At 43.8% G+C, this 25,564-nt stretch overlaps 1 protein-coding gene across 1 annotated transcript in view; it reads right to left on the bottom strand.

Annotated features, from left to right (window-relative positions):
- DISC1 (DISC1 scaffold protein) overlaps positions 1-25,564 on the bottom strand; it is a 369,242-nt gene that overhangs the window by 51,342 nt on the left and 292,336 nt on the right. Inside the window, exon 10 of the mRNA XM_035008463.1 lies at positions 21,607-21,667. Within this exon, the coding sequence (XP_034864354.1) occupies positions 21,607-21,667 (61 nt within the window). The remainder of the gene's footprint in view (positions 1-21,606; positions 21,668-25,564) is intronic.

The following is a 25,564-nucleotide window of genomic DNA, read 5'->3' as shown; positions in this document are numbered from 1 at the left end:
GTTCCTTCATCTGCCTCCCTCCCTAATTAAATGCAGGTTCTATGAGAGCAAAGACCATGCCTGAATTGTTTACCACTGAAGCTATGGAGAATCGTTGTCAAATGTCAAAGTACTCAATAGGTAGTTGTATAAAGAAGATGAGAAGGAAAAAGAAGAAAGGTAATAAGAAAAAGAAGGAAGGGAGGGAGGGAGAGAAGGAGGAGGGACACCATCCTATCATCCCCCCTCATTCTAATCTAGAACCCAATCCTAGTGCCCCTGATGCAACAGTTACTTTAGTGAAAGTAATCTCTCAATCACTGGTGCTCAAAATCCTGAACTCACCACTCTCAGTTATATTCCACACTCATCACAAAGACCCAAAGAGTTTTCTCTAAATTTGTCCTTATTTTTGCTCCATCTTCTCCAATAGTTCCATCGTTCTCCACAGACATCAGTCATGTCTCCACGAATCACGACTCTATGACCTTAAGAGCCTCCCTACTGGCCTCTCTCATTTCATCTCCTTTCCCCTTTTTAATCTGCTCTGAATAGTGTTGCCAACCAATTTTTCTAAAACACTGCTTTTTCATCAAACTTTTCCCCACCTCTTTACAAACTCTTGTTACCGGTTTCATCAGCTTAAATACATCTGTCCACCTTCTAAGGTCTTCCTATACTGCTGCCTGCTATCTAGCAAGCTGCACTGCCCATACCCCCAATAACCCATGAATGAGCCGAAACATCCCCACCCGGGGACCTTCACTCATAGGAGCTCTCTCCCTCCTGATATTCTGGAAGGGGGCAGCTCCCACAAAGTCTTCACTGGCAAACACAGTCTCACTGATCAGCTTCTTCTCTCAACTCCCATACTCCAGAAAGCAGCTGGATTTCTTTTATAAATGTATGTTGTCTTTTCCTCATCTTATCAAAAGAAGTGTGTATGCTCCCTAGTTTTCTGTGGGTTCAGGTAGGGTGTTGAACAAGCAGTGGGAGATGACATTATAAACAATTGACAGCCTCCTGGAGGAAGATCAATATGAGCTCTAGGACCTGGAGGACCTGCCTTGTGGCAACCTAAGGTCCTGTTCCACCAGAACGCTCTAAGACCATCATCTGGTCTGAAACACAGTCCTTCTCATTATTCATATACTAAATCTGATAGGACACATTTTGCATGTATCTTGTCTGGAAATTTTACTTTAGAAAAAAATGAGAAATGAGAATTTTTCACAAAGATTTTTAAGATTTTATTTATTTATTTGGCAGAGAGAGAGAGCATGAGCAGGGGGGAGGAGCAAGGGGAGAGGGAGAAGCAAACTCCCTGCTGAGCAAAGAGCCCAATGCAGCACTTGATCCCAGGACCCCAGGATCATGACCTGAGCCAAAGGCAGATGCTTAACTGACTGAGCCACCCAGGCACCCAAAGTGTTTGTATTTTAAAAAGGCCTCCGCCTGTCTATCTTCATCCCTTGTACTTTCCATATTTTCTCTTGAAATCATTAAGGAAAAAAAAAAAAAGACTTTCTTTACAATTAAGCAAATTTTATTATGTACACTCACTGGAACATTAATTACTACTAAAATTATGATTATAAATATCATATAGTAACATAGGAAAAGTATTTATTGACACATGACCTAGTTGAAAAAAGCAGTATTTCCAAACTGAGTACATATAATTAATTACAACTGTTGTCAGGCCTGAAAGATCTTAGGCATACTCAGAGTAGGAGGAGTAAAATATAAATGTCAGGACAGACTGGGTCACAAACAGAGTTCTGCAAAATCTAACTCTAAATCTAAATCTAAAGTGGATTCCGGCTCCCAATTCTTTAGGACATGACACTGGTGGGAATGAAAAAGTGACATGATGGGTTCTGGTTCCTATGTCTGGGAAGTTTTACATTCAAAAGTCATATTGTCAGGTGCAGAACAGTGTTTGCAGTACTGCACCTTTCATCTAAGTGGGGATCGTAAATATATATGGTTACATTATTGAAAAGCAGTGAAAGGATAAACCCTAATTGAATGAAAACAGTTTCCTGTAGAGGGAAGTAACCAAACAGGTTGGAGAGAGGGAAGGACAGCCATACGTCTCTGAATGTACCTTGCTTTGCACATTTGACTTTGAACCATAAAGTTTGTGTTACATATTTCTAGAAACAGCAACCACTGAACTAGAAGGCCAAATAAAACAGATTAAGCCTACTGTGCATTGAGCTAACTATGCATTGAGTTGATAGATGAACTTTATCAAGGGAAATTCAAGTGATTTTTAAAACTGTAATTTAACTTTGCATCCTTAAGAACAGGAAGAACTGCAAAGAAGTTTTAAGTTGCTTTTAGTTATTACATTATCAGTAATACTATCAATATTATATATGATATACTATCATATAAAATAGGGATATACCAAATATACTATATATATATACACACACAAATATTATATACATATACGTACATATGCCCCATGTCCCACTATATATGTAGTCAAATATACTATTCTATATAGATAGATAGATAGATAGATAACTAAATGACTGGTAGATAATTATATTAGTGATAACAGAAACCAAAATTTTCATTGTATGAAAAAAGAAATAGAAATATAAAATTAAAGAAGTTAAGTGAAGCCATGTAATCCTAAATTTGGACTGGAAATAACAGTATGAATCTGTGATATAATTTCTTTGTCTAAAAATATCCTAGCTGTGTCTACTGAAGAGGTCAAGAAATAATAACCAACCCAGTAGTTATGAGCACTCCCAGGGCCCAGAGTGTGGTCTCTAAATATCATTTCCTATTAAAAGTAACAAGAACCCCTTGCAGAAAATGCTGATTCCAGATCTGGGGCAGGAAATGTACATGATGGACCTGAAACATCTTGTTCCATCAAAAAAACAAGGATGTTAAAATATTCAGGAGCCAATTTGAAAGGGCTCTCAACCCAAGATGGGTCAATCTGAAAAAGAAAGATTCCTGCAAAGAACTGAAACATAACAAATATGTTCAAAAATCCATGACCTCATAATAATACACAAACACACACACACACACACACACACACATTTTTTTTTGTTCACCTTTGGAGCATGCTAGAAAACCAATTATTATTCGGAAAATTGGTGCATAAGGAGAAAAAAATCAAATATTTATCTTGTCTTTCTTTCATAAATTGTTCCTCAGGACAATCAAATAGATGTTGAAACTAAACTTTGAGACATGTACCTCATCACCGGTCATGGTCACTATGAGTGAATTGAGTGGCAGCCTATGTATAGGAAGGAACCAGAAAACAACACTGTTGAGTTCTGTGGCATCCTGTGCAGAACATCAGTCTTTGGTCAAGTCTTAGAGTTCCTGGTTTCCCAGTCCCACAAGCCCCCTTTAAAATGATCTAAGGAATTTTCTTCTTTTATAGAAGAATTCTAGCCAAAAAAATAATGAGGACAGTGATGGAATTAAAATATTACGGTTCTGAAACCCACTAGTGAAATAACAAATCCAGTCAGTAATCACCAGTGTAGGTAAAAAGATGATAGGATACGTGATACAGACACCTGAACCCAATAATCAAGTTCAAGTTCAATGCCCTTGAGAGAGATAATAGTCATTATTGGCTTCCTTAGTTGATTCGGTAGAAAGTTACAACATTATCAGTGAAGGTCTCTTGACAATAAAATCAAGCCTCAATATAATCAAATCTCTAGATTAAACTACCAGGTTATGGGAAATAACACGGAAAAAAGAAACATGATGATGACCACAAAGCCACAATCAGACAAATTCTGTAGGATAGAAAACTTGGTGTCTTCAACAACAATAAAAACAGGTAATTAAAGTAAAAGGAAAGAGAACCTGCAGATTAAAAGAAACCTAAAACACATTTCTTAATTTGAATAGACCACCTGTTAAAATAAAATCAGGAGAAAATTCAGGAAAATTGGAACACTGACTGGATATCTGATGACAACAAGAAAGTCTTGTCAATATTTTTAAGTATGATAAGGGTATCACAGTTAGTTTTTAAAAGCCTTTTTCTTGTTGAAGATATGAACTGACATATTTATGGATTAAATAAAATGTCTGAGATTTGCTTCAAAATATTCCTGTTGGGGGTTGGGTGGGTGTGGTAGGTGAAATAATGACGCCCCAAAGATGTCCATGTCTTCATCTTCAGAACCTCTGAAGGGGACTTTGCAGATGTGATTAAGGGCTTTAGGATGGGGACAGTATCCTGGATAATCTGGTGGGCCCAACGATGTCACCACTATGGTCCTCCCTCATAAGGGGGAGGCAGAAGGATCAGAATCACAGGAGAAGGCGGTACCATGACAGAAGCAGATCGGAGTGATGAGTTTTGCAATGGATGAAGGGGCCACAAGCCAAGGATACAGGTGGCCACTAGCAGCTGAAACAAAGAATGAAACCAATTCTCCCCTCGGAGACTCCAGAAGGAGAGAGCCCAGCCGACACCTTGACGTTAGCCCAGTGAAACCAATGATGGACTTGTGAAAGAGAATAAATTTGTCTCAAGGTCCTAAGTTTGTGGTCACTTGTTTCAGCAGCAATAGGAAACCGAGTGGGAGAGTGGATGGCAGTATAGCTAAAATCAGTTTGGCCACGCGTTGAAAATTGTTGATGTGTATGATATGTACATGGGGGCTCATCATCCTTATTCATTACGTAATTTCTGGGGTTTTTTTTTTTAAGATTTTATTTGTTTATTTGAGAGAGAGAGAGAGAGAGCACGAGAGGGTGAGGGGCAGAGGGAGAAGCAGGCTCCCCGCTGAGCAGGGAGCCTCATGCCGGACTCAATCCGAGGACTCCGGGATCATGACCCGAGCTGAAGGCAGACGCTTAACCGCCTGATCCACCCAGGCACCCCAATTTCTCTGGTTTTGTACATGTTTGAAATTTTTCATAGTAATGAGGGTTTTTCTTTAAGTCGTACACTAAGGGAATTTAAACCAAACAGTCTATTTTTAAGATACTGCTTTCAAGTCTTACACACGTGGCTCACATCCAACTCCAGAATATTGTGCCAACATGAGTCTTGGAGAGTGGGGGCTCTAAGGGAGGTTGAAACCAACAGACCCTGTTACCCAAAGAATACTCTCTGTGGGACTTGGGCCAGGTGCTTTTTTCTGAGCCTCAGCTGCCTCATATATAATAACCGAGCTTCCATCTCATTGGGTCACTAGGAGGCTTAAGTAAAATAATCCATTTAACGTATTTAGTGGATTATCTGACACAGTATCTCTTAATAAAGGTTAGCTCCCTATTATCACGGCATGTCATTTTAGCTTTCCAACAAACATTTGAAAAATGTCTCAATCTGTCTCTATCATCATTACTGTGGCCCTCTAAAATGTATTTGTGACCTAAGTCTTCAGAGCCCATTTGAATCACCCATATTCCACTTTAAAAAGCTCTTGTCTTGATTTGACTGTTCTGCTCTGATGTCTGCCAAGGTAATGAGCAACCCAGAGCCAGAGGTATTGTGCGAAGCCCAACAGCGAAGCTATCAAGAAATCTCTATCCTGGGAAAATAGCTGGCTGGCCTCTCCGTTTCCAAATACTCTCTAATCCTTTCCCGCAGGATGAAGGCCTCTGTTCCCGGTTTATTCTTCAACGTGGAAGAATCAGAGCTCTCATTAGCCTAGGTAAACGGAAGGGAGAGCTTCCTTTTCCTGGCCCAAAGTTATCTCTTCCTCTGAAGCCAGCTGCAAGAAAGATCAGAGCAGCTCTTTTAGGAACAGAATTGTCCTTGCGGTTCTGTGCCCAGCTCCTTCCCAGCACTGCGTCTTCTGCTAACTGGTGGCAATGGGCTCCTTCTGGGGCTCCAAGCTGGAGTCTATAGGCTGATGCCCAGAGGCTACGAAATACTCGGCATTTTAAAAGAAAACCCCTTTTCCCTGTACATTCTGATGTCTCAAGCTCACTGAAGTCCCTGGAGTCACACACATAGTTGGGAGACGGGACTCACAAGCCCATTAACCGCTTCTGCACCAAAATAGTTGGGATGTTGGCTCCTGGGCAGCAGTGGAGGGAAGGGGACTCGGGGGCCCCTGCAGCCTGGCCTCCTCTTCTGTCACAGAAGTCACAACACTTCGGGGGTACGAGCAGTGAGCCAAGGAGGGCTGTCTAGACACGTATTAAGTACACTGATGAGCAAAGACTGCAATATTTTTCAAATTACTTGATACGCTTTTGAATTTCCTGAAGAAAATGACGATGTAGATTGGTATGACCTGTTCATTTTACTATAATGCTGGCAAAAAAAAAAAATACCCCCAGGTGACAAAGCGAGGCTGAGGCTGCTACTGTTCTCCTGATAGACCCCGGGCTGCCTCGGGCTTCTTGTCACAGGCGTGAAGAAGACAGAAGCACCCACCGAACGGGGGGCACCGTTTCCCCTAAAATCCACGCCGACACGAGGTGGTTGGTAAAGCAATGTCAGCTACCAGGTTTTCATTCGGCTCACTTTTCACATTTTCTGCGGGCCTCGACACAGGGGATGATATTTATGTTCCTGACGTTAAGATAAAAGACCAATAAAATGGTCTAAGAGGAAAATGACCAAGAATGTTGATTTTAAAGACTGTCGACCTCATCATATGTGACTGTCGGGGCTGGAGTGTCCATTTTGTTGTTGTTCCATCAAGCTCTAAGTCTGAGGCGATGCAGAGCCAAACCTGCAGGGGGGAGGCTGGTCTGTGCCACCCGGAGAGCACGGGAAGGCTCTGCACACCCACACGCGGCTTCCCATCGCGCCCTACAGACCCTGAGTCCTGCCTCTGTCCTGCTGTCACTCCACTTGACTTTGCTTGGCTAGTGAGCCCTGAAGAGGGCTGCCGGGGGGCCACAGCTGCAGGAAATACCATTCTGCAGACATAAACATCTACATCTGTAAGCGAGGGAAAAAAGCCGCTACTGACTCAGAACCACCGAAACAGCCATAGCTTCAGAGAAAGAAAAATGTTTAGTTTGGGGCGGGAGTGAGGAGGGTCCTCCGTGTTGTAACTCGCCTGCCAATGATTAAGCAGCTGGCTTTTCTAGCGTTTGACCTGTTGAGCCCTGAAAATACAGAGTACTGTCTAGAGTGGCTCACTGTTATTGTTATTAATACAACTATGTTGTCCAACAGATGCTTGGCTTCCAACCTGAGTCTCACAGTCTCTGCTGGTGACGAAATGTTAACTCCACGGCTTGGGGCATGGAGGAGAGCAGCTGTAGGACGGGAAAGAAGCATGTGACTACGTGTGATTAAGACAGATCTGGGGGCGCCTGGGTGGCTCAGTGGTTAGGCGTCTGCCTTCGGCTCAGGTCATGGTCCCAGGGTCCTGGGATCGAGCCCCGCATCGGGCTCCCTGCTCAGCGGGAAGCCTGCTTCTCCCTCTCCCACTCCCCCTGCTTGTGTTCCCTCTCTCACTGTGTCTCTCTCTGTCAAATAAATAAAATCTTTAAAAAAAAAAAAAAAAAGACAGATCTGAATTCAGGGCTTCGAGAGGCAAGAGACGCCGACTGAGGCTTTGAGGGGGCGGTTATTGACAGTGATTATAAATCCCATCCCCAAAGCTGCCCATTCTCCTGTGTGGAAACCAGATCGGCAGTGTCCATGATCCACGTGATGTGGTAGATTTATGGACACTGTAAAAGGCTACCCTGACTGAAACCACTCCTTGACCACCCATCCCTGCCCCAGGAACTCCTGCTTTTAGACCTTTGAATAGAGTGGTGCCTGTCTCCCAAATATTTATTTATTTTTCCCTGAAAGAGTAAGACGGTGACTTGGTTATCCTCACAGTCTCCAGTTACAATTGACCAGGACCCAGCCCATAAGGGGAGTGGGGGCAAGTTGTCCAAGGGGCTGGAGAGGCGCGTGAGGAAGAGAGAGAGCCCAGTATCACAGCCTCACGTTGGAACTAGGGCCCATGTGCCCTCTAAGTGGCATATGGCCACTGGTCCCTGGAGCAGCTTGTCTGCTTTTCCCTAAACCTTATAGCCAGTCTATTCTTCTCTTACTCTTGGGCTCAGGTGGTGCTGAGACCTCAGCATTGACTGTGACAGCAACTGGCTTGTACATCAGTCACCATTTTCTTTATCCGCCTCCCAAATTCTCATGTCATGAGGTCCTGTGGCTGCTATCAGGAGTCAAACCTGGACAGGGAGGCACAGAGACCAAAGCCAAACGACTGGCCAATTTGCTCTCACGAGACCATCCCTCAGCGTGTGAATCTCTCTGTGGATATTGTCCGGCTGAATCTTAGAGAAGACTCCTTCCTCCCAGAAAGACTAAAGTAGCCTGAGAAGAAGCCAAGCTCCCACTGTCACAGCTGCTCTAGAAGGGTCTAACTGCTGACAACCTGGAAAACAAAGATGGGACCAAATTCATTCTGAAGCCGTGCGGTTACACTTAACTAAACCCTTCTAGTGCAAAGCATTCACAGACACTTCCAGAATCAGATAAAGCACACTCTACATGAGACCCTGCCCCTCCGGCAAGCAGCAGGGCAAGACAAACTTACAGAAACACATCCCCCCTTCATGCTCCAGGAAACCACATGAATGAGCGTCCTGGCACCAAAGCAACACTCTAGAGCAATGTCCATCCTGTAACTACGAGACTGGACAAACGCCATTATCGAAACAAAAGTAAACTCCACTGAACGGCAATAAATTAAGAACATTCTAGAGACAGAGCGTCAACTAAAAGAGACAGTTCACGTACAGAATAGGGAGGTGTAGCGCTGTGACCCATCTGCCCCAGGGAAACGCATCTAACTAGCCAGGGTGTTTCACTTATTTTCCCATTTCTAGAATAATAGAGGAAATCACTCAGTCAAATTGCTTTGTGTAATGGTCACAAGTCATCATCCTGGTGATTCTCTTCTCCTCAGGCCACGAGATAATTTCATGATTTCTTCAGGGGATTTTTTTTTTTTTTAAGAAGCACAACTAAAAGACCCTGTTTTTATGATGAATGGGGAGCTGCAGAATTATCTTTTGATGCTTAGCACACAATACCGTCACATAAAATTCTCCCAGCTCAAGAAATGGCATCTTTACATCAGCAGTTAACAGAGCTGGGGGGGGGGGGGGGACCTGCTTTCCGCCTGAGGCAGTTGTGATAAGGGATTTAGAGCCCATCCTGGTGTGAGCTCCCGGAGATAATGAGATGCAGCCAGCTCAGAAAGTGTCGGCTGCTCGCTGCTTTCTAGCTCACGCTCACGCAGCTGTTGCATGACTCAGGCTGGCTGGGGTGGCCGGGTGGGGAGGAACAGGGAGCAAAATGAGTCACAGAAAATGTTGTGTGTCATATTTTGTCTCACCTGCATTTGCCAGGGCTGCTGCAGAGCTAGCATCTCACTTCACTGAGTAAGGACACGGAGCAGGGTCTTAAAAATGACTTGCGCTCCGGAAGTGAGCGTTGGAAAAATTCCATGAGGAGTTTCGCTTGTATTAATCATGCTGCTGAAGCTAACAGGTTCATACCATGTTAGCAAATTAAACTATCGTACAATCTTGACAACGCTTCCCTGAATCCTTAAAAGTCTTCTCATTTTAATTAATGACAAATTGGATATCTACCTACTGGGGTTTCCATTGATACAGCAATTAATTTTTCTTTAAGATTTCTCAACTCCCTGCCAAAAGGCATCAAAAACACTCAAGCTATAATGGTTTCTCTTGAGTTCCCAAAAATCCCCTTAGCTTGGACATTCCCTATTGATTAATTATAATCGCCTTTTTAAAAATGTGACAGGCAACCTTGAAATGCACACACTCTGAAGCACGCTGGCCTATCTGGGGGGCCAGTGGGCACATAGGCTAAAGGAGCATGGTGGACATCACCTCTGCTCAGTCTCCCCTAGGGATCACAACTGATGTCTCTTAGCCACCTAAACGAAACAGCGTAAGGAAAACAGGAATCACTGGGCATCTGGCCAAGCCTTGAGCCTCCTTGAAAATTGGTTGATTTCTTAATTGATCTCAGTGGACAGAGTGATCCTATCACAGGTTGAAAGCAGAGAAACTTTGGGTTGAGCTGCACAAACCACAGGAGAATCTGCTGGCAGGGCCTTCTGTTTGAAATTATAATCAATCTCCTACCTACTCTCTACTCTATTAGTCAAAATCACGGTCATCCTTCTGTTTTTTCAGGCTACTTTTAGAAACAGCACCATATCCAATTAAAGCCTTGATGCATCAGTGATGAAGACGGGGCTGACAGGTGTCTATGACCTCCTCACAGGTATTCCTGTGTTCTTTTAGTTCTGACCTGGCAGTCAAAAATCTGTCTTCCCCATGTGCCACATCACTCTGCTCCCCAGACTCTTCCTGCTGCACTCTGTGCTGAGAAGATCTTCCCCCTCTTCGGAGCCCCTCACTAGACAGGCCCAGAGGGCTTCTGTTCATCCTTCCTCTTCTTCCCTTCTACCACCCCCTTCTCTAGTGCAGCATTTTTGCTCAAAGGAACACGTCAGAGGGAGAGAGGCAAGTACATTGGAGTTAATTTCTTCAAAAAATGCTATCCCTGAGGTGACTGTAGCTTGAGCCCCACAGAGGGTCAAGGTGAAGTGCCTTGTAGCTCCACTAATCACAGAAGAGATGGTAAATTCTTCCCAGCCTGAGCTCTGGAGCCTGGGAGCTCAGGCCTTTCTCTTCTCAAAAACTCCACAACCAGCCAGACTGGTTCTAAAAACAGAAGCTTGCTCTAGGATCGCAGCCATTTGGTTGCAGAAACCATGGGAAGCTCTCAATCTTTGTCACAGCCATTAACATGAACTCAATTACCTCATCTCTTTCCCTCCCCACCCTCTACAGGAGGTGCTAACAGCTGGCTAAAGGGTAGGGGGCAGAAAAAAGCTGTGTTTGGGTAATCAACAAGGGTTGGCAGACTCCTGGGGGAGGCTATTAACTACAAGCCAACGTCTCCCTTCTCCCCATAATTTTACCAGGAAGATAAGGGACTCTCTTCTGGCTTAATAAAATAAGGTTGTTTTTGTTTGTTTGTTTAGAGATAGAGAGAGCATGAGTAGAAGGGGAGGGGCAGAGGGAGAGAGAGAATCTCAAGCAGGCTCCATGCCCAGTGTGGACCCCGACACAGGGCTCAATCGTGTGACCCTGAGATCATGACCTGGGCTGAAATCAAGAGTCGGATGTTTAAATGACTGAGCCACCCAGACGCCCCTAAAATAAGGTTTTTTTAATGTAGATTTTTTGGTTTTATAGTTTTTATGGTGCCATAGCTGCTACTAAGGTAATAATAACTAGCATTATTGCTAGTTATTGAAGCCCTTATTGTGTATAGAAACATTCTCTACCTTACTCTATGATTGGTCCATTCTAACAACAGAAAATTGGATCTTGAAGAGATTTCTTGACCTAGTGGCAGCCCACAGCTCAAAAGTAACTGCACTCAAACCTAGATAATCTGATTGCAGAGCCCGCACTACCTTATGATCCAGCCATCACACTGTGGGTATTTACCCATAGAATACAAAAACACCAATTCAAAGGGATACACGCACCTCTATGTTTATAGAAGCATTATTTACAGTAGCTAAGATATGGAAGCAGCCCAGATGCCCATCGATTAATGAATGGATAAAGAAGATGGAGCATATACAAACAACGGAATACTACTCAGCCATCAACATGGCTGGAGAGTATTAGGGTAGGTGAAATAAGTCAGTCAGAGGAAGACAAATACCATATGATTTCATTCAGATGTGGAATTTAAGAAACAAAACAAACAAGCAAAGGGGAAAAAAATAAGAGAGAGAGACACAAATCAAGAAACAGACTCAACTATAGAGAACAAGAACAAATGGATGGTTCCCAGAGGGGAGGTGGGTGGGGGGATGGGCGAAACAGGTGATGGGGATTAAGGCATGCACCTGTATACCTGAATCTAGTATTACACTGTTAATTATACTGCAATTAAAATGAAAAATTTTTTTTTAAAGATTTTATTTATTTATTCGTGACAGACAGAGAGAGAGAGAGAGAGAGAGGCAGAGGGAGAAGCAGGCTCCCCGCAGAGCAGGGAGCCCGATGCGGGACTCGATCCCGGGACCCTGGGATCATGACCTGAGCCGAAGGCAGACGCTTAACCATCTGAGCCACCCAGGCGCCCCTAAAATGAAAATTTAAAAAAAATTTTAAAAATTGAAATGTCTCAGGTTATCTATATAATCATCAAGAATGAGAATGTTTGAGGATTGTTTTTATGGTCTCCAGGAAAGGGAGACCATTTGTATTCGTTCCTTCCTCTGGGTGCTGCTGGTCAGTGCACCTAGGAGTAAAGAGTGGGTTCTGGCCCCACTTTGTGGACTGGGTGTATTGGCCAGATGGGACTCAGGTGGTGGTAGCATTTCTTCTAGCCCTGAAGAAAAGACACCTAATGGGAGGACTTGGGTTTCTAGAGGCAAGAGCTCTACTCTCTCTTTCTAAAGAACTGTGTGTAGGCCTTTTTCAATTGATCTGAGTGCACTGGAAACTAACTTCAGCATAACTGAACATTACAGAGGAAAAAGTTATTTCTGAGCAAAAATTCATTACTAGAGTTCTCAGAAACTGGAAAATATTGTAGTGACTCATAAGGCAAATGTAGACCCACAGCTTTATTATAAACTACACCATTTACATATACTTATGAAAATGTTACTTAGTTTTATAGGCACATCAGTCATCCTCAGTTTAGTTTCAAAATAGTAAACTAGGATGGTGTGGACTCTAATCGCATATAAATTTTACCAGTAGTTTCCCTATCCTTGTTTTTCCTTCTTTTTTTGCCTGCTCTTTCCAAGTTCATGCCATCTTGCTATATTTTGTGTATTATATTTTTTTTCTGGATGTGTGTGTCTTTATGTATTTAAGAATTAATATTTTAAGTATACTTAAGATTTTTCTGGTATAAGATTGCTTCTCTTGGCAAGTTAGACAATATGGCCAAATTGCTCCAAAATTCAAAAGTGGGTGAATCCAATAATGAATTATTTTTATAACGGTTTTCTTGTACAGTCGACCCTTGAACAATGCACAGTTGAAAATCCATGTAGAACTTCTGACTTCCCAAAAACATAACTACTGATAGCCCATTGTTGCCTGAAAGCCTTTCTGATAACAAAAGCAGTCAATAAACACATATTTTGTATGTTATGTGTATTTGATGCCATATTCTTACAATATAGTCTGCAGCCCCTGTTTTTTTCCAGGAGTGGTTGGTAACAGCCACATGAAGAGTGTTTTTGCATTTGTTATGAATGTGTTCATGAGAACTTTCCAGTATATTCTCAAAAAAACTGCCTTTGGGGCACCTGGGTGGCTCAGTCGTTAAGCATCTGCCTTCAGCTCAGGTCATGGTCCCGGGGTCCTGGGATCGAGCCCCACATCAGGCTCCCTGCTCGGCGGAGGGTCTGCTTCTCCCTCTCCCACTCCCCCTGCTTGTGTTCCCTCTCTCGCTGTGTCTCTCTCTGTCAAATAAATAAATAAAATCTTAAAAAAAAAAAAAGAAAACTGCCTTTAAGGGGCACCTGGGTGGCTCAGTCGGTTAAGCGTCTTACTCTTGATCTCAGCTCAGGGTTTGATCTCCAGGTCCTGAGTTCAAACCCCATGTTGGGCTCCACACTGGGCGTGGGCCTACTTTAAATATATATATATATATAGAGAGAGAGAGAGAGAGAGAGAGAGAGTAAGCTAGAGGGCAAAAATGTCATTAAGAAAATCATAAAGAAGAGAAAATATACTTGCAGTACTCTACCAGATTTATTAAAAAAAAAAAAAATCCCTTATGTAAGTGGACCTACACAGTTCAAACCCGTGTTATTCAAGAGTCAGCTGTATAGATTTGTAGGATCGATTTATCTGGTTTTAGAAGGGAAATGTGGGCTTGCTACAAATGTATCAACCTATGGGTGAAATCGTAAGAGTTTCCTGAGCAGGCCATCGAGGCGAGAAGGCAGGACACAGACAGTTAAAAGGAAAACTCGTGTCCCAAGGCTGTGCAATCAAAGAGCAGGCTCGAGGAAGCCAGAAGACAAGAGAGGAGCCAGAAGAGGGAGAAATCACGGTGGGCCACATCTACTTCAGTAGAATCTGAAAGGACGGACAGGGTTCAACTCGGTAGAGAGCCTGCTCATCGGGCGGGGATGAGAAGTCTCCTGCTAATGAGACAGAGCTGATACAAACAGCCCCCGGCGAGGAATGGAGGTGGATGCAGGAAGGTCACGGCAAATCAGGGAGGGGAAAGGAAGAAGCTGAGAATTTCCATTTTTCTGAGACAGCAGAGGCAAAGCAGAAAGGGGTCAAGACCGTGCAGAAGCAGTGGGAAAGGCACCGAGCTCGCCGTGAAGAAGTGAGGTCTGGGGAGACCTCCTTTGATGTGTGTGCCCGTTAAGAAAGAGAGGAGGAAGGCATATGTCAGCAACGGAACAAGAAAGTATGAAAAAACAAATGGTGGCGTCCACGTGGGGTCTGCTTTCTTTTCTTTGTACCAAGAGGAGGGAAGGGGTTCCCATGGCAGCCAGTTGCTTATCTCCTGGCTGCCATTTCTTACACTCATTTCCCTCAACAGCTTTTGAAATAAGTTCAATATGGGTTGAAAATGGATTGTTCCAGGTGCACAGGAACTTCAAAATTACCTTGCGTAATTTGGCATAAAGGGCATTCCATGTGGGATCTCAAAGAATTCCATTCATTGTTCAGGGCGGGCAGCCGCCCTGCCTGCAGTGAGGGCTAGAGCACTCCGTCGGGTTTGGAATACACTCCTAGGATAAGCAGACTCTTCGGCTTTTAGCTATTCTGCCGCCGAGGGCCAGGCACCTGAATCAGGCTCATGAATTCTCGCCTCAAGTCCCCACTAGCTGCCACCACATTTTAGATTCCTGCTCCTCTGCACGTTCCAACCTGCCTCTTCAGTCTCCATGCCCTGCTTTCATCGACTCTGTGAAGCCTGAGTGCTGACCCCTCTTCTTGTAGAATTAACTCCCTTTTGCCTCTGTGGATGGATGGAGTGGGCGTATGCTAAGTGTGATCTCTGGTTCACTATTAGAAAATAAGTAAAGGCATGTTATCGTTGGCACCGTCTCTGATACTCGGTGTAATGCAATCACGAGCAGGCACTGTGTTATGTTTCAAAACTTGAATACACGTAGCACTACCTGCATACAAAATAGCTCAAGGGACAAGACCACTTTCAAGGACAAAACTTAAATGGGTAAAATGAAAATGTAAAATCAATTTCTAAAATGTCCTTCCCATACCCAAGTGGACGCTCGTATGTGCAGCAAATAGAAACAAGTACCCACAGAGAACGTATCTGCAGCTGGGATTCCCATCCTCACTGGATCGTGGGCAATCAGACCTGGGTCTCTGAGGCACGCCTCAGAGGGTCTTCTGCATGCTGCCTTACACAGAAGGTCAGTACCATTTTGCCAGATGGGTACTCCAAACTCCAGGGAGCTGTCTGACTCTCAGTTTCTACCACCTTCTGACGTGAAACCAGAGCCATCCGCACAGGCAAGCTGAGAGGTAGTCGGGGGGTCCAGGTAGGAAGCCACCAGGACGTTTCCCTCTCTGCTCTCCCCTGCTGGTCACCCTTGTTCATCAGCAGAGCGAGTTCACCCAGCCACCACTTCCTAGTAAAGCCGACCATATGGAAATTTCAAAATAATTAGAAACTAATCACTCATTTTTTAAAAAAAGAAGCAAATCACCTTGTGAAAGATGTCAGTCTAAATTTCAAAGTAAAGTTCAGACAAACCGATATATGTCTGATAGTCTTTTCTAAAGCTAAGAAGGGCCTCTAAGAAGTATCTAACGATTTCTATATTTCTGTATTCAAAACAAATTTTAATGATTTTTCTGCTTTCTGATTATAAAAGTCTGATACATACTCCGGGCGGGGGGAGGGAGGATACTTAAGAAACACAGAAGAGCACAAGGAAACAAAAGTAACCTATAATCCAGTGAACCGTACTGACAAAGTTTTCATATTCAACTGCAGAAAAAAAAAAATAGCAATAGAACCAGAAGAGGCTAGAAGAAAGAGACAGTTTCCCATTAGTCATGCATACGAGAGATTCCACGAGGTTAAATGGAACCATTACTCCTTAGCCATAGGGTAGAGGGCTTGGGGTGCACTAGCCAGGGACATGGGCTTGCCATCGGACAATAAAGAATTTCTCCTGCACAACACTTAAAGATAGAACATATGGTCAATAAAAAAATGCAACCCGTCTATACAACTTTTGAATATTTCTGTTGAGTCTTTGGGAAAGACAGCTAACGGAGAAGATGTAGTAACGGAGACAAAGGAAATTAAAGCAAAGTTTGGCCATAAGGGAAAGTTAGCCAGCCCAAAATATCACCCTTAACTCTTTTTTTTTTTTTAAGATTTTATTTATTTATTTGAGAGAGAGAGAGAATGAGAGACAGAGAGCACGAGAGGGAAGAGGGTCAGAGGGAGCAGCAGACCCCCCGCTGAGCAGGGAGCCCGATGTGGGACTCGATCCCGGGACTCCAGGATCATGACCTGAGCCGAAGGCAGTCGCTTAACCAACTGAGCCACCCAGGCGCCCTCACCCTTAACTCTTAACCTCTGGAGACAATAAATCTGAGGGAGCAAGAATAAGTGAGGAAAGCTCTTTAAGAGTAGATTTGTTGTTGTTGTTGTTGTTCTATTCTGTTATATACCATTAGATTTAATGGCAAGACAAATGGATTCTGGGGCATTATATGTCCTTAGGCTGCCTTAACTTTTTGAATCTAATAGTTGAAAATAAAGTATCAAGATACAACTGCTATTTAGCCATTCATTCTTGCACTAAATATAGTTTTACTGAATGTTTACCACATGCCAAACAGCATGCCAGCCACTTGGAAGACAAAGCAAGTAAGGCATGGAACCCATTCTCCAGGCCCTCACAGTCTAATAGAATCAGACAGAAGTCATTGCAACAAATTGTCCCAAGTGGCTCCCACTGTGGATGCCAAGAAGGCCACAAAGCTTTATAGAGAAGGCGTACTGTGCTGAGCCACGAGGATGAATGTGCACCCAGGGGCTAGGGAGGGAGGGCTCCTGAGTCAGAGGCCGTAGTAGTGGGAACAGAGAGGAAAGCAGCAAGGGTCTGGGTCTGTGGCCTGGCCATGTGATTCAGGCGACAGCCACCCTCCTGCCTGTCCAGAGAAGAGAAGGGAAGGAGGAACATCCGTGAAACAGGTGAGCAAGGAAAAACCCCCAAGTAGTAGCTCTCGTCTGTAGAAGGGGAAACAGGGACATACATGTATCTAACTTAGAACTCAGATGACTTTTGTTATCAGTTCATTTTCTTCTGGAAAACAAGGTATATTTGCCAGAAGCGTGTTGGTGTCTCTGCCTTTCGCTGACAGAGAGAAATGGTAAGCCATATTCCCTCCCCAGTCACTCCCTGATAGGAAGGTTAGATATTAAAGGAGAGAATATGACCTCCTTCTGATTCATAGACTTCCAGTCAATGCAATGTTACTAAAAGAGAATTTTCAAAATAAATAGAATGACCATGAAATATGTTTATTTTTCAATTGCAAATTTGTGTGATTATATATGTGTATGTGTACATATATATGTATATTTATATATATATGTCTATATTTATTCTCATGTACGTTACATGAAATAGAGTTTATAGGTGTAATTTACAAATACATGATTTTACTATTTATCTACTGACAATTACACTTGACTGAATAGGTATCCTGAGTATGTAAAATAACATAATTGATTTAAGAGCATCGACTCTTTTGTAGCTTTAACATAGTTTGATAGCAAATAAAACCAAAACAAGTTTTGAAAAAAACTTTGTGAATTTTTTTAGGCATTCAAATTCAGAAGGGAATTTCTTTTCTTCTTTTTTTATAGAACTCAGACTGTTAAAAGGCAAATCTTTGTTTAAATATAGACTAAAAGCCCCCATTTAATATTTGCCTGCTTTGTTTTGTCCCATGCAGGTACCCCTGCGAAATGCTGACAGAATCAGATACTTCCTAACTTCCTAACTCACTTGACTTTCTTGATGGGGAGTGGGATGTTGAGCCCAGCAATCTGTCTCCGTGTGTGCTGAGATAGTAACAAAGATACTCTTGTCATTTAGATTTGTTCCCCAAATCAGGACTGGCCAGATCCAAACCTCACTGTAGCACTGATCATAAATCGTGTCCTCCGTGCATTCAAAGGGGGAAATGAACATTCTTTTCAGTTCTTAGCCACTTCCTTTTGAAATCCCTGGAAGACCAAGAGAGGCTGCAGACAGTGGAAATAAGCAACAAAGATTTCCATCAGCATCTCACCTTGCTTTGGTCAATATCCCACAGTATTAAATGAGCAACCACTATGATGCAAACTGTTCCAGGCGCGAAAAACTGGTCTTGTGTTTTAAGATGTTGGTTCTCGTGGAAAGAACTGGGACTGGGAGGCAACCCTCGCTCCTCGGCCCAGTGGGGAGGACAGTTCAGGAGGGGGAGACTGACCATTCCCATACTTCCCACAGCATCCAGTCTGGCCTCCTGCTCTAAGGCAGCAGTAAAACTCCCTGCACACACCTGAAGGTGCACCTAGCCTCTGTCTGCAACTCTGCCTACCGCCCACTGCCTTCCCTCCTATCCCAGTGTTTCTACCACAACAGTTCAGACACATCTGCACCAGATCTCTTACAGCTTCAAGCTTCAAGCAAAGGAAAAGGTGCTCAGGAAGTAGTCTGCAGGATGGGTCAGCTGCCACTCTGGTCATCTGAGGCTGTTGACGGATCCTAAGTGACGAATATATGCGACTCATGCAGCCACAAGGCCAGAGGGGCAGGGAGGGAGGCAAAAGGTGATGGAAGATGGGACTGGGGGGGGGGGGGCTATAAGTTAACTGCATTCACTCAACCATTAACTCACCAACTATTTGTGGGATACCCTTACACTGTTCAGCACCATCAAATCACAGAGGATACACGCTGAACAAGACAGACATGATCGGCAATACCTCTCATTCAGCATTTTAAAAGTGAAGAGAATTCAAGGCAAGCACATTTCTCAGTCTTGGGGAGTCATGGAAGGCTTCAAGAAGGGGACAGTTAAAGCATGAAGGATGAAAAGATGTAGATAGATGTAGGGCCACTGGGGGCGGAGCTGGGAGCGGCCACTGGGGTGCATGCAAGGGGAATGGTGACAGCGAGTGTGCCACGGGGGAGGACACTGGCCAGTCCCAGGCCAGAGCATCTGACCCTCCTGAAGGGGACTCCAAATCCCTAGATATCGGGTTGAGCCATAGGAAACCATCATCTTTCCAGATCAACGTGATCTAATATCAATAATTTCACACGGCTCAACCAAGTACTTCCCTGGATAACATCCCTTGACCATTTCCGGTCTCAATTAGTTTCTCCACAGGAAAAAGCACCCAGTGGCATTGGGAAACATGACAGAATCAGTACAAGTGAGTCATGGTGGTGGAGTGACAGTGGCAGGGTGATGACGCTGAAGGACACACACAGGCCACATGGAAAATGCAAGGAGCCACAGTAAGATGTTTGGGCTTTATCGTTAGGATGATGGGGATGACCAAATTTGTATTTTCAGGTGCTCACTCAAGACCACCTGGAAAGTAGAGTGGGAAGGGCGACAAGAGCCGGAAAAACATAAAAAGCAGCTATTACGGTCATTCAGCGAGAGAAGACAGACCCACAGGAGCAGGGGAAGTTTGGGCGGGCTCGAGGGCACACAAGAGGCCAGCCTGGCAGGACTGGGGGACCCGGAGCGGGAGGCGAGGGCCTGGGGAGGGAATGTAGGTGTCACACAGGCCAGGTGCAAGAGCCCATCCAGCCGGGTGATGGACCATTCTCCCGGCTGGATACACAGCAGGAGGACCTGGTGTGGAGGGAAAAGGATGAGTCCTGGGCACGACTGCTCACTCAGTTCCGATGAAGAGGAGAGCGAAGATCCGAAGCAGCAGGAAGCGAAGGGAACGAACGTTTGCTGACTGCCCACTAAGTGCGGGCTTTATCTCTGCTATTTACTTCAATGCACACCCTGACTCGAGAAGGCAGGTACCCCTCCTTCAGCTTTATCGCTGGGAGGCTGACGGAGGATGTTCACTGGAGGTTAGGCAGTTGGATAAGCTGTAGAGCCACATTCTCAATGGGCGTCTCTCCACCAACGCCCAAGCTCCTTCCATTCAGAGCTGCGGACCAGTAACCCAGTGGGTGCGGTGTGGTGTATGGTGTGTGCGGTGCTCACGGCTAAAAATGTTAGCTGGAGGGGTGCCCGGGTGGCTCAGTTGGTTAAGCGACTGCCTTCGGCTCAGGTCATGATCCTGGAGTCCCGGGATTGAGTCCCGGATCGGGCTCCCTGCTCGGCAGGGAGTCTGCTTCTCCCCCTGACCCTCCCCCCTCTCATGTGCTTGCTCTCTCTCATTCTCTCTCTCTCAAATAAATAAATAAAATCTTTAAAAATAAATAAATAAAATAAAAATAAATAAAAATGTTAGCTGGATATGGTCAACAGGGATATACTGAAACCTGCCTGAGTACACAGAAGAGAAGAAGAGGATGCACTCAGAGCAGAGCACCTGATCCAGATGAGTATCCTACTTTCTAAGGAGGGGAGACATTTCCTTCGAGGATGCTAATACCTGCGTGCCCTTACCCCACACTCTCTACTGACCACCTTTGTCACAGGTCCTCCTTGTGTCTAGGGCGCCAGAGGCAGGGGAAATAGCAGTCAATGGTTGGAAGAACTAGCTTTGCAAGCTTTAGAACAAATCCCATAGTACCTTCCCTGCCCCGCAGAGCAGAACTCAGCAAAACAGCATCTCTCAGTATCTTTTAAAGGACAAGCATTTTAGCCAATGGCGTTATCTGAGCCCATAAAGGTTTAAGGCATAGCCTATTTAAAGAGTTATTTAACAATTCCAAAAGAGTAGCAAAACAGTCCATAAAGCTAAATGACTCCCAGGGAAGAAAGTACACATTACATTCTCATACTTGTTTCCTTAATTAGGAACAGATCCTGGTGGCTGGGATTTATTTTCATGAGCACACATCCACAAAAATGAGAAACATCTTGACATGCTGCAACATCCGTAATGTTTCTCAAATCTGAATTTCTAATTGCGTTAAAAAAAATAGCAACCGTGAATTTCCATGCTGGTTTTGATTCAGGATTCAAAACAGAACCTAAGATGTGCATTTTTTTTTATATTGTTCCAAAACATGTATAAGCTGGGTCAAAATCCATAAGACCCACTTCAGACATTAAGAAGAAAAAAACAGACCAAGGCACGAATTCGGAATTTAACATGGCAAAGAAGATTCATCTTATGGAACATGAAAACTAACTTGTGATCTCCCCCAGACACTTTTAAACATCTTCACCTATTTACCTTTTATAAAGAGGAGAAGACTGGGGGATGTTTATATGGCACCTGCTTGAATCCTGTTACAAAATTCAAAGGATTCCTTTTTGTGTGTTTTTCTTTGTTCACTTATTACAGAAATTGGTGAGCCTTTCTCTTTGCTTTCACTAAATTCTGTCACAGTCAAGAACCCGGGCGCACTGTGGAGTCTGTAATGAAGACATTCTTATCCTTACCTACGCAGCTTATCCTCAAGCATTTTCATGTACTTCAGAGCATTCTCCTTCACACCCATTTCTGCAAAACAAAAATCCAAAGTTGAGGCAATTGTACTCAAAGATTGAACAAAACCCAGAAGTGCTCAACTAAAAGCCCAAAACCAAAGGATCACAGTCAGGCCGACAGTAATGATCACCTCCTAGGTCTGGAAAGCACGCGAATCCACTGGGGTGGCTGCCTGGAGCCAGGTGCTGGAAATGCTGAGAAACACATGGAAACCTGATCCCGACAGAACTTGAGCTGAGTTGCCATCAACGGCTCAGCTTCCAAAGCTGAGAGGTCAGTGGCCCCTAGAGATAAACTCAGAGCCTCGTAATCACCATATGCTGGAGGAAGAGATGATTGTTGTGCCCCCATGGATCAAAGAGGCACTTTACTCATAAAAAGAGATTTGGTCTTTTGTAAGTGACGAAAATGTTGATTTTTTTTCTGTCCTCTTAATACGTTAAAAAAAATCAAAATGTTGGGCTCCTGGGTGGCTCAATCAATTAAGTGTCTGCCTTTGGCTCAGGTTGTGATCCCGGGATCCAAGGGGAGCCTGCTTCTCCCTCTGCCTCTCTCTCTCTCTCATGAATAAATAAATAAAATCTTTCTAAAAAATCAAAATGTTGATTTGACATTGTCACTTTTTTAAAATAGAGGGAATAAAAGGGACAACTCATGCTGTTTTACTATAGAAATAAACATTTTTGTATTAAAGAGAGATTTGGTGCATTCTGGACAAGTCCTGATCCACCCTCTCAAGGTGATCACTGGCAGAAATGGGAATATGAAGTGCCCAGAAGAGCAGGCGGCAGCAGAGAAGTCCCCATCAGATGGTAGCTGTAATGAGTGATGTCGTCGCCATTTCTATCATGACTATTATTATCGCTATCGTGGAGTTTATTAGTGTTTTTATCCCAACCTGTGTTGTCAAAGGTAATTCATGCATTTACACTCTAAAGTTGGGGTGTGTGGAAAGCAGAAGTCAAGCTGCCTCTCTGCCCAGAGCCTCTGCCGAGGGGGCTCTCAGGACCCTATTTTATCACCACGTGTGTGTTAGGGTGAAGGACAGGGGGGTATATTTGGAACTGGAAAAAGGACCTTGAAATTCCTTGTAAAGATTTATACAGAAATTAAAACAAGTTCTGGTTCATCAGTTCATAATGGATAAAAACAGAAATGTACCCAGGGAAAGCAACTCTTTAAGTTGGTCTCTTAATCTTATTGATTTATGCCAGCCTCATTTACAAGTGAAGTTGTGCTGAGTTTTTTTCTCCAAATAAATTAAATATTTATTTTCAGCACCAACTGTGCATTGGGTACTGCGCTAGCATGGGGAGTAAGATGTGGGTATATGGCTCCGTGAAGCAGAGATCTGTTCCCTGGTTCATCCAGCACAAGGACTACAAATTCACAATGTCTCAACCGGAAGTGCTCTTTCACATCCTGTACATATTTACGTGCCACATGCCATTCTAAGCCCTTGGGATAAACCCGTGAAAAGAAGCAATAAAGATTCCTGCCCAAATGACCAACAGACATATGAAAAAGTGCTCAAAATCACTTGGCATCAGGGAAATCCAAATCAAAATCTCAATGAGATGCCACCTCACACCAGTCAGAATGGCTAAAATTAACAAGTCAGGAAACGACAGATGTTGGCGGGGATGCGGAGAAAGGGGAACCCTCCTACACTGTTGGTGGGAATGCAAGCTGGTGCAGCCACTCTGGAAAACAGTATGGAGGTTCCTCAAAAAGTTGAAAATAGAGCTGCCATACAACCCAGCAATTGCACTACTGGGTATTTACCCCAAAGATAAATGTAGTGATTGGAAGGAGTATGTGCACCCCAATGTTTATAGCAGCAATGTCCACAATAGCCAAACTATGGAAAGAGCCAAGATGTCCATCAACAGATGAATGGATAAAGAAGAGTGGTATATATATACAATGGAATATTATGCAGCCATCAAAAAAAACCCCAAAATCTTGCCATTTGTAACGACGTGGATGGAACTAGAGGGTATTATGCTAAGTGAAATAAGTCATTCAGAGAAAGACAAGTATCATATGATCTGACTGATATGAGGAATTGTTAATCTCAGGAAACAAACTGAGGGTTGCTAGAGTGGTGGGGGTTGGGAGGGATGGGGTGGCTGGGTGATGGACATTGGGGAGGGTATGTGCTGTGGTGAACGCTATGAATTGTGTAAGACTGTTGAATCACAGACCTGTACCTCTGAAACAAATAATACATTATATGTTTAAAAAAAAAAAAAGATAGTAGGAAGGGAAAAATGAAGGGGGGGAAATTGGAAGGGGAGACGAACCATGAGAGACTATAGACTCTGAGAAACAAACTGAGGGTTCTAGAGGAGGGGGGTGGGGGGACGGGTTAGCCTGGTGATGGGTATTAAAGAGGGCATGTTCTGCATGGAGCACTGTGTGTTATATGCAAACAATGAATCATGGAACACTACATCAAAAACTCATGATGTAACGTATGATGACTAACATAACATAATAAAATAAAATTTAAAAAAACAAAGAAAAAAAGATTCCTGCCTATGTCATGCTTCATTCTGGTAGGGACAGGTAATAAAGAATAAACTTAAGAGTTCCATAGAGTACTAGAAGGTTGTAAGTACTACAAAGCAAGAGAAGAGGATCAGAATGGGGCTGTAGAGTGGTCAGGCATCATTGGGAAGGTGATATTTGAGTAGAAGCATGAAGAGGGTGGGGGGAGCACATGAGCAGCCATCCTAGAAAGAGCAGAGCAGGTGGAAGGACCAACCAGTCTAAAGGTCCTAGGGCAGGAGCACACCTGACCACTCCAGCAACATCTGGAGCAGATGTTCTCTGGGGAAAGAGATGAAGGCAGAGAAATAGCCCAGCTCCAATCATGCAGGCCACTGTGGCAAACTGTATTTCCAAAACATGGCCACAGTAATATTCTGGGTCCCACACACTATTCCAGAACTTGGCCATTTTCCATCAAGCAGTGAAATCTATTTCCCTCCTCTTCAATCTAAATAGGCTATGACATTACAACTAATAGAGAATGACAGGAAGGATGCTCTTTAGCCTCTGAGGTTAGGGTCCAGCTTCTGCCTGGCTCTTTCTACTGGGAACCCAGCCACCACGTTGTAAGGAAGCCCAAGCCACACAGAGAAGTCATGCATAAGTGCTCTGGCTGAAGGCCCAGGTGAAGCTCTCAGCCAACAGCCAGATATGGGAGTGAGCAAGCTTTCAGAGGATTTGAACCATAGAGTCTGAGGGACCCAGACATCATGAAACAGAGACAAGCCACCTCTGTTGCTCTGGGTCTAAATGCCTAACTCACAGAATTTGTGCACACAATAAATGACTATAAGTCATTGGGTTTGGGAATGATTTGTTATATAGCTGTAGTTATAGAAAGCCATGTCAGGATTTTGAGCGCTCTGAAAGAGAAGAGAAAACACTGGAGAAAAAAAGGCGACAAATTGGCTCATGGCTGCTATGTTGAGAATAGACTCTAGGAAGACCTGGGATAAGTAGAGAGAAACAGGAAGGTTAGAGCAAAAATCCAGGATGAGGTAGTGGGGACTGAGACCATGGTGACACAGGAGTGGGTGATAAGAGGCAGATTTTAGATATATTTTAAAGATAGAGACATCAGGAGTTCCTGATGGATTGAATTCAGGTGTATGAAAAAGAGACCCATCAAGAATGACTACAGGGTTTTTGCCCTGAGCCACTGGAAAATAGAGTTGCCATCAACGGAGATGGGAAGAATGCAGGTGAAACCAGTTTGGGGAGACGAGCAAGAGTTCCATCTTAGACTGGAATTTGCTAAGAGAGTAGAACTTAAATGTTCTCACCAAAAAAAAAAAAAAAAAAAGGCAAATATATGTGGTGATGGCTGTGTTAATTAACTGGATGGACAAGGAG

Source organism: Mirounga leonina, unplaced genomic scaffold, assembly GCF_011800145.1.
Source record: "Mirounga leonina isolate KUSES-001 unplaced genomic scaffold, KU_Mleo_1.0 Mir_152, whole genome shotgun sequence".
In the NCBI taxonomy this organism is placed as follows: domain Eukaryota; kingdom Metazoa; phylum Chordata; class Mammalia; order Carnivora; family Phocidae; genus Mirounga; species Mirounga leonina.
This window is presented reverse-complemented; position numbering and strand designations above follow the sequence as displayed.